General features: G+C 60.4%; 1 protein-coding gene across 1 annotated transcript; it reads right to left on the bottom strand.

Annotated features, from left to right (window-relative positions):
• Positions 1-63: 63 nt before the first annotated feature.
• SYTL1 (synaptotagmin like 1) lies at positions 64-8535 on the bottom strand. The gene is made up of 15 exons (XM_029231137.1): positions 8409-8535; positions 6003-6231; positions 4872-5020; positions 4577-4649; positions 4450-4495; positions 3961-4033; positions 3615-3715; positions 3347-3460; positions 2943-3109; positions 2574-2670; positions 2075-2233; positions 1721-1799; positions 1498-1597; positions 504-709; positions 64-295 (listed from the first exon to the last, which is right to left on the bottom strand). Exons 2-15 carry the CDS (start codon positions 6191-6193, stop codon positions 156-158), a joined length of 1695 nt encoding a protein of 564 aa, XP_029086970.1. The 5' UTR covers positions 6194-6231; positions 8409-8535; the 3' UTR covers positions 64-155.
• Positions 8536-9447: the final 912 nt, after the last annotated feature.

Raw genomic sequence — 9447 nt, forward strand, 5'->3', positions numbered from 1 at the left:
TTCACTTCCCTGCTATCACTGCCCTCCCCACACTCCCACCCCCAAGCCGACATCAGCCCCTTGTTGCCCTCAGAATAGACTTTATTGACTTTAGCCAAGGGCAGGCCGTGAGATGGGGGTCCAGAAAGAGGGGTTTTGTAGGGCTTGTAGGGCAGCTATGTCCTGGGGGCCAGGTTGGTTCTGAGGGGCAGAAGGCCATGCACCCACTCACACGGCCGCTCCAGAAGGGTCTGCCACAGCTGCCTCTCCTCAGGTGTGGAGTCCATCCAGGGCACCTGGAGCCCATAGCTGCTGCCTAGATGTGGGCGGGCAGGGGTGGAAGACACGGTCACACTGGACACCCCAGGTCCCAAGGAACACCTGCCTGTTCCCAGATCATGCACTATCACCCTCATGTTCTCCGTGGACACCAAAGCTCAGGAAAGGACAGAGAAGTGCCCAGGGCCGCATGTCAATCCCCTGCCTCCTAGCATCGGGTCCCCTCAGGGCTCTGCCCCACTCACCGGTGCCCAGGCTGAGGCGTGTGCCCCCCAGCTGGCGACTGGCCAGGGGCCCATGGTCCCAGAGAGAGAGCTCAGCACAGGCCTGGCGCAGGTCAGCAGGACCGAAGCCATCATAAACCATGGTGTGATTGAACGTGGGGCTGAGGCTGTGTCGCACCACCCTTGTCCGTTGGCGGCTGCCCTGGCTGTCATCAGGCAGCACCAAACTGTGGGGGGGTGGGCTGGCGTCAAGTGGCCACCCCCTCACCCTCCCCAGAACCAACCAGTCACCGAGTCCTACCCATACTTCCTCATAATGTCCATGTCCTCTGGCTCCTGCCTGAGAACTGGCCTCAAACCCTCAGTATCCTGGGACCTTTGCGCCAACCTCCTCTCAGATCTCCTGCCTTTAAAAGTTACAACACCTATTCGCAGGACCCCAGAGTAATGTCTCTGAAATGCAGTTCTGCTACTTCTCAGCTCAGTCACCTTCACAGACCCCCCAGAAGTAGTTTCCAAACTTTTTAAAGCCTTGGAGCCCTTTCTGCAAGACAAAAATATTATTCAGAAGTACAAAACCTAAAAGAAAAACAATGTCTTTTGTTGCATCAAGGCTGGGGACTCAGAACCTCACTGGCCTGCCTCTATTTTACTCTCTGAGGGTGGGACAGCACCTGGAGGCACCCCTAGAATTCCTCCGGTGCTTACTTTCAAAACCACTGAACTGCAAGTTCAGGACCAAACCCCACAGCCTGGCTTTCCCTGAGACCTCCCAGGTCTCAGTCTCAGCTCTCCAACAAGTCCTATGCTCCAGTCACTGAAATGCAGCTGCTCAGAGGAGTCCTCAACTCTCCTGACTCCAGGCCTTGGCTCAAGCTGTCCCCTCCACCTCTGCTCAGCGGTCAAAGCCCAGAGTGGGGAATCAAGGGTGGGTGATCAGAAGGGGTTTGTTGAAGGTGGGAAGCTCCACTGCATGAGAAGGGAAGGGAGGCGGGGAAGTACCGATGCCCCTCACCATTGTATGTAGGTATCCAGGGATCCTGGGCGCAGAGGCACGAGGTCCTGAGCTTCCTTCACCCAGAAGTGCAGCTCCCCACTCGAGGGCAGTCCTGCGCCTGCGAAGAGGCTCGGCTCAGGCCCTGCCCCAAGGACAGACACTTGTCCCTCACCCTTGCGGGACAGAGATTCCCCGCCTCTCAAGGCCTGTCCAGCTTGGCCTCTCGCCGGCGGTCACTCACCCTCAGAGCCAGCGGGCACGTACTTGAGGGACAGAGAGAGCAGTCCGCGGCTGGGAAGGTCGTCGGGAGAGGGCGGGACCTGCGAGAGGCGGGCTCGTCAGGGGGTGGGGACAAAGTCCTAGGGAAAAGGGGCCGGAAGGGAGCGGAGTCTCCAGACACCGACGGGGCGGGGTCTTGGAGGGGGCTGCCGAGAGAACGGCCTGGGGAATCCGAGAGCCCTGCCACCGGCAGGCAGGGACAGACCTCTGCATGGGGCCCTAAGGTTTCGAGGCTGACGGGGACTGGGGGAAAGACCAGTGCGGTAAAGGCGGGAGATCTGCGCCGCGGGTCTACCCGCGCGGGCCAGCTGCTCACCCGGGGCTGCAGGGGGAGCCAGGTGGGCTCGGAGTCCCAGTCCCACGTGTCCAGGGGCACTTCGACTTCGCCCAGAAAGATGTTGCGACCCAGGCTTTCGCGGTGCCACACGGACAGGCTCAGCACGCGTCCCCGGAGCTCGGCCTGCGGGACAGAGTACTGGGGACAGGAGGTATGCTTTAATGAAGCAGCGTCGATGGCCCCGGCCTCAGTGTTGCGGGAGTGTTGGCTGGGGCTTATCCTACCACGCTCCTTGCTGGAAGGAATCCTGGGGAACCCCGGACGGTATTAATGGGGGTCTGGACTAGCGCCGCGCCCACCTCTAGACTGACATGTTGGAGAGCGCGTTAATGCGAGGGCCTCCCTGCCGTTCCTCCCCTAGAATGGAGGACTGGAACGACCGACAATGACGACACCATGGCTGCCCCCGCCACCCGGTCCCCGCAGGAAGGGGCGTTCGGTTCCTTAATGGGGGGCCGCCCTGGCGTCGCGGCCTCACCCAGAGAGTCTCGTTGAAGACGGGGTTCAGATTGCGTTTCTTCACTGAGGTCTTGCGCTTGCTCTGCTTATCCGGGAGGAGTTTGCTTTTGACGTAGCTGGAGCGGGGCAGGTGAGGACCGGAGGTGAAGGGGGACCCCTTTACCCCTCCAGCCCCTTCCAGCGCCTACTTCCCAGCCACAGCCGGGAACGCAGCTTCGCGTGCCAGGCCTCGTGCAGCGCTTTACAGGAGTCATCTCACCCAGCTCCCGCGTCTACCAAGAACGTTATTCCCATTTTGAAGATGAGGAAACTGAGGCCAAGAAAAGCGGTGGGGTTGGGCAGTGAGAGCGGCTCCCTAGCGCCCCTCCTCGCGGGGTCAGACACTCACGGGTCGGAGCGGCGGCGCCGGGCGGCGGCCAGGCCCTGGCACTGGATCACGTGCACGCGCAGCTGGGCGGCACCAGGCTCGTAGCGCAGCGCGAAGTACAGGGAGCCGCGCACCTGCACCGCGCCCGCCTCCGCCTCCCCGGACAGGCTCATTTGGCTGCTGCTCAGCTGCGGGCGGAGGGTGGGGAGGTCAGGGCGGGCTGCGGGGCTCACGTCGGGGCCGGGGAAGGGGAGCGCGGAGAGTTCAGATGGGAGGGGAGGGAGGTAAAGTGAGGTAGCTTGCCTGGAGGCTGGAGTGTCAGGTCCGGGGGTCAAGGGAGGGGTCATGCAGGGGCAACGCCTCGGGATACGGGGAGGGGAGGCGCACCCCACCCCCACTCCAGGCCTTCTCCCTCACCCCCTCACCGTGGAGGAGTTGAGGCTGGGCGTGGAGGAGCTGCTGCTGAGCACGCGGTCGAGTGACAGGTCGGGCCCCGGGGCCTCCTCCCCATTCTCCAGGATCTCGGACGCCTCCTGGGTCTGAGGAGGAGGTAAATGACGGGGGCGCCCCCTAACCCCCCGCCCCTCTCGCGACCGCTCTCGGTCCCGGACCGCTCGCAGCCTCGCGCAGCTGCACTCCCCGCCCAGAGTCCACTCCGGGTCTTGAGAGCAGCCGCGGGCCGCTCCCGCCTACCTGGGCAGGCGGGGGCTGCGGCTCCTCTCCCCTCGACGGAGGCTCCAGCTCAGGGTCAGCCTCCTCTGCGGCGAAGGCCTGAACGCCCCCGGGGCCAGGGGCTGGGAGGGGCACAAACAGCTCAGCGAGCCCCTCCCCAGCCCGCCCTGCCCCTGAGCAAATTTGGAGGGACTGGTTTACAACCCCCATTCAGACCCCAGTGCTGCCCTGTGTTCTCCGGTGGAGACCACACCTACCCGCCCCCTAAGCAGGATGAGGAAGGTGAACACAGGTGGCTGGGGTCACTTAGAGCTGCCTCTGATCCCCGCAACTTCTCTGTGCCCCCAACACACACCTTCCCACTCACCTTCTTGGGCCTGGGGCTCCTCCTCATGATCTGAAGCCTTTGGGGGGACATATGGTGAGGGGAAATCAGGTCCCTGAAAGAAGCAAGGGGTAGAAGTCACAGAGGGGGCCAGTGGTGAAGGGGTCAGAGGTTCCAGCTTCAGATTCTGCACTGCCCTCAGGGCAGAGCTGGCAACCAGCTGCTGGACCAGTCTGGCCTGTACTTTACATTACACCCCTTCACCCTTCAGGGCCTGCCCTACCTAACTCCCAGGGTCCCATTGGTGGCATCTGAGTCTTGGACCTCACCCAGCTCAGTCCACCCCTAGTAACCAATTCAGAGTTTCCCTTAGAGGATGGGCCCACACCCCCATTTGACAGAGGAGGATGACAGAGGCCCAGGCCAGGGTCTCCTAATTCTCAGGCTGGGCTCTTTCCCCAGCACATCCCACCTCCATGCCAGGGACACTGTACGTTCATTCATTAGCCCATTCAGTCATTCATTACTCACCTCAGCCTCGCTGAACCTCTCTTGGGGGGCCTCGTCCACGGGGAGCCTGGGAGGAGGGAGAGGTATAGTCAGAGATGGGCCCCAGGTGACTGGGAGGCACCCTCCACTCCCTGCCATGCCTCCTCACCTGGGCTCCAGTGCCTCTTCGGTCTCTTTCCCAGCAGCCTGAGCCTCCCCATTGCTGCCCTGAGCCTGGTCCCCTGCACCCAGGTGAGAGGTTCTGTGAAACTCTCTTCTCAGGATGTCTGGCCCTTGGAGATGCCCACCCACCTCCTGTAGCCCATGGAGGGGTGGTGCCCACCCAAAGTCACACAGTGCCAGGGGCAGCTGGAACTGAAACCAGGGGCCCTCTGTCCTTGTCCACATACACCCGGTGACCTGGGCTGCCCAAGGCGTGCCCCACTCTGGGGAGCTCCTCTCACCCCTGGAGCCCTTCTTCCTGCGGATGGAGGCACGAACAAGGTCAGAGCCAAGGTGGGCGTGGTGGTGCCGCTGGAAGCGTGCTTCCTGGAACCAGTCCCCTGTAAGGATCTTCAGCTGCCCAGGGTCTGCCAGCGATGTCCGGAGCTTGCTGGAGGATGGGGGAGGGCGTGGCTGTCACCACTCATGCAATCAACGTTATTGCCACCCACTCTGTGCCAGGCCCTGTACCTGGGGCCAGGGGTACAACAGCCAATCAGACTTGATCCCTGCTTTGGAGGAGCTCAGGTTGGTGGGGTCACTGAGTCCAGAATGGGCAAGTACACTATAGTGAGGTAGAGCCATGATGTATGTAAGAGGGCCAGCTTTGCCTGTGAGAATACTGGAGGGCTTCCCAGAGGAGGTGACATGTGAATTGCTCTTAAATGACAAATTGGAGTTCTCCAGGTAGAGAAGAAAAATAATTATTATTCATTAAATGACTGTGTATAATCCTTCCTAATTCTATGAGGTAGGGCTCGTTAGCTCCATTTTACAGATGAGGAGAGTGGTACTGGGGAGGTCCAAGGTTAGAAGCTAGGAGGTGTCTGTCTGTCCCCAAACACTACTTGTAAGTCCCATGCTGCTCTGCCATTGTGCTCTTCCAGGCAGGAGAAACATCATAAAAGCGAAGGGTGTGTTCGGCGACCTGTGGAGCACCCAAGTGGCTGTAGTGGACATTCTGTGTATGTGTGTCAGGGGGTGAGGCTTACTGGTGGAAGAGGCTGGCAGGGTCCAACCAGGGAGGCCTGTGGACCACGCTTCGGAGCTTGCCCCTGACAGGAGATGCCGAGGAACCGTGTGAGGTTTCAGGAGAGGATATTAAAGACAGATCTGGAGAGCCCCAGCTGCAGCATGGAGGGTGGGCCAGAAAGGGCGAGCCCGGAGGCAGGGAGGCCGGCAAGGGAGCTGGTGCAGCCACCCTGAGAGAGGTGATGAACTGAGCTGGCCAAGGGTGGAGTGGACCAGTGGGCAAAAACAAGACCTACCCAGATATCTGACAGGCTGCACGTTGGTAGGGGAGAGGGTGGGAGTCACCCAAGCCCCCCAGTGCCTGAGGCCCCTTCCTCTGGGGCTCCCTTACTCTGCCTTACCTGACCCGTCCCTCCTCCAGCTGGCGCAGGCGGGCATCTCGCTTCAGGACCTTGGCAATAGCCTCTTGCTCCTCCTCTGTCAGGAAGCTGAGATCCAATAGCCCATCAGCCTCAGGCTGTGGCTCATGTGCCATGAGGAGGCCAGGCAGGGACCAGAGCCCCTTTTGAGATGGGTGGCCCCTCTGGGGCATCAGCTGGGGCAGCGCCCAGGCTGGGCACACGTGGCTCCCTGGGGGCAGAGCAAGGGTCAGGTAAAGGCCTGCCCATATACAGGGCACATCCTGGAGCCCATTGCCTTTTCTGCCCAAATATACACCCCCCATGGTGGGCGGGGTACAAGCCCAGGAAGGCTGAGATCAAGGTGGCATGAGATGCACTCGTGGACACATGCACACCGACACCCATGAACATACTCAGGGACACACTCAAAGACATGTAGAGACACACATGCGCACACTGATACATGTAGATATAGTTCCCCACAGTGAGATGCACACCTGGTCACACATGCACACTGACACCTATATAAAGACGGGCTCATGCATACCCAGTCCCCCATAAAGGGCCCTATGTAGTCATAGGCCCAGATCCATGTCCAGACCAAGAGATGTATGTAACATATCCTTAAACCTGCACACAGGCGCACGCACACGGGAGACAAGGACCCACAGGTGGGTTCACCTATACAAGAATAAGTCCAGGGACAAAGACCTGTCCTTAGATATACACAAATCGCACACACTTTTGCACACACATACTGCATCCCCCAAACTAGATTGTGAGCTCCTTGAAGTCAGGGACAGGGCCTCATCCTCAAAGCCAGAACTGTGCACACAGCAGGTGGTTAGTAAAAGTTTGCCTAGTTAAATGCAGAAATACGTGCACCTGCACACACATGGGAAATGCACACACACGAACACGCAGCCAGACACACAGGTGCACACACATATCTGCTCACCACCCTGCCCCGGGAATCTCCCGACTTGGGTCCTTTCCCTCCACCCTTCACCTCCACCCTTCACCTCCACCCTGCTCTGGCCTATTTGGCCTTCCTGTCTGAGGCAGCCTCCTCCCCAGCTCACAGCCTAACTTCCTCCCCTGGAGGTAACTGCTGCACCCACTCCCACGGAGGCCTCCAGCCCAAGGTTGCCCCTGCTGCCAGCCCTGCCCCCTGGCCTGGAGCCCCTCCCTGGACCCCTTTACTCTGGCCACATGGGTTCCCCACGCCCTGACCCAGGACCTGGCTGGGGTGGGACCTGGTGGTGGAGGCCGAGTGCTGCAAAGCAGCTAAGGTACCACGGTGACTCCGGAAGGAAAACATTTGCCCAGCCCTGAGGGGCGTGTGGACGTGGCAAGGAGCCTGCGACTGGGCCGTGGGCAGAGCCGTGGCCTGAGCCCACTGGGCGGTCTCTCCTCTCCTCCCGCCCCTTTAGTCCCCTCCCTCCCGGGGTACCAGGCAGGGCTGAGATGGGAAGAGGACACTCAGCGGGCAGGTCCTGGCTTGTGCCTGCCGCCAGCCCGCACTCTGTGCCCTCCCAGCTGAGTCAGCGAACCCCTCAAGCGAGCCCTCTCCCCCTGCTGCCCCACCCTCACCCAGGGGGGACTGGGTGTCTCTATCGGGCGTCCTGTGTGACACTGTGGAAATGCCTGTGTGACCGATGTTAACAGCATTTCCTGAACATCTACTGTGTGCAGGTCCTGGGTGTTGCAGACGCACTGTTTAGGGCTCTTCTGGGGCCTGGTGTGTGAGCCTGTGTGGCTGCCCCTGTGTTACCCGGTGCCACTGTGAGTCTCTGTTCAGCAGGCGTCTGCAGACTGTGGGATTTGGGAGGCTGTATGTTTTGTGGGTGCGAATGTTGTATCACTGCATGTGTGTCTGGGCGTCATGTCACAGTGTGGTGCTGCGTGGGGGACTCTCGTCTGTGTGATATGTTCTGTGACTTTCTGGGCGACAGCGCTGTCGGGTGTGTGCGCATGTGTGTATGTGTGACTGGGCTGTGTGTTGTGGTGTGTACTCTGGTGCCCTGGGGGCCACCAGGTGTGTGTGTATGAGTATGGAGGTGGAGGGACGTTCCACAGAACTGACCCTCCCCGCCCTTGTCCTGAGGTCTGCTTGGGCTGGGCTGTGGGTATCTGAGCCCAGGGTCCCCAGCAGCACACCCCTCCCTGCAGTCCCCTCTGGTTGCAGAGGCAGAATCCAGTGTCTGGTCTTCCCCACTCTGTTTCAACACTTATGGGACAGACCCATTGGTCAGTTCAAGGGTCTGTCCATCTGTCTGGCTGTTCCAGCCCCAGACATGTTCCACCTCCCCGACCCCTGGGTCCTACAGGGTGCGCAGGACACCAGGTGGCAGTGCCCACCCCTCGGGACACTGGCAGGGGCCCTCTGGCCCCGAGGTGTATTACCTGTAGGGGTCCAGTATGGAGGGGACACCTTCGTCGGGTAACCCCGGCTCCCCTGCAGCTGAGTTTCAGGGACCAGAAGAAGAGCAGTGAGGGCCTAAGGCTGACTCAACCCGGCGGCCCAGCAGAGTGGCTGCCCCACTGAGGAGGAGGAAACACCTTCTCACAGGGCCTGATGCAAAACCGGGCCTGGACTCCCGGCTCCCCAGGGGCGCGGCCTGGGCTTTCAGCAACCCCAGAGCAGGTTTGGTGGGTAGGAGATGCCTGGGGCTTGGCCCCAGCTCCTCTGCAGACTTATTCTGTAACTCCTGTAACTCGAGCTGGCCCCAACACCTCAGAGCCTTGGTTGCCCCATCTGTAGAATGGGTAGCAGCCCCACCCCACCCACTAAGGAGCTGTTAGGAACTTGCTTTGAAAGCAAAGTTAGAAACGTTTCTGAGAACCAGGGTGGTGGAAGGATTGCAGACTGCAGCCAGACAACACTGAATAGTTCCTGCTGTGCCACTGTGTGACCTTAGGCAGGTCTCTCAACCATTCTGAGCGGCACTTTCCTCCCGTGCAAACTGCAGGGAGCAGGGTGTGAAGAGCCTCTGAGGGAAATGAAAGTGCTTGGCACAAGCTGGCATATAGGAGGTACCAGGTGTTCCCGGGCCAACAGAGTCCCCTCCATGTCCACATATGCCTCCCAGGAAGTGCTGGCCTCAGCAGAGCTGCCCTCTGTCCCCTCTGCCACCCTGGGCCCCATCTGTCTGAGGAGGCCTGGATTCTTCCAGGGCCAAAGTGAGGCTCCCATACCCTCCCTCTGTCCGTGGGGAGCCCCTCTGAGCACCCCCCATTCTGCTCCCAGATTCTTCCCCACCCTGAGAATAGGTTGGGCCCTGGATTACATTTGCTTTGGGACCATGAGCCGAGGCCACAGCAAAGCTTCCAGATGCCCCCAAGTCTGCTTCATTTCAATCTGCCTGTCTTGCCCCACCTGCACCATGGCTTAAAGATCAGAGGGCACCTCACAGACCCCCAAGAGGGGAGGTGGGTAAGGAGT

The sequence above is a fragment of the Monodon monoceros genome, unplaced genomic scaffold (genome assembly GCF_005190385.1).
Source record: "Monodon monoceros isolate NGI ecotype Baffin Bay Population unplaced genomic scaffold, NGI_Narwhal_1 Super_Scaffold_18, whole genome shotgun sequence".
Taxonomy (NCBI): Eukaryota; Metazoa; Chordata; class Mammalia; order Artiodactyla; family Monodontidae; genus Monodon; species Monodon monoceros.

Excerpts from the sequence above, each read along its gene's own strand:
- SYTL1 (XM_029231137.1), bottom strand. The coding sequence starts at position 6,193 with ATGCCCCAGAGGGGCCACCCATCTCAAAAGGGGCTCTGGTCCCTGCCT. Across the intron at positions 5,021-6,002 it reads CTGGAGGAGGGACGGGTCAG|CAAGCTCCGGACATCGCTGG; the intron begins GTAAGGCAGAGT and ends CCCATCCTCCAG. Across the intron at positions 3,461-3,614 it reads CGCAGCCCCCGCCTGCCCAG|ACCCAGGAGGCGTCCGAGAT; the intron begins GTAGGCGGGAGC and ends CCTCCTCCTCAG.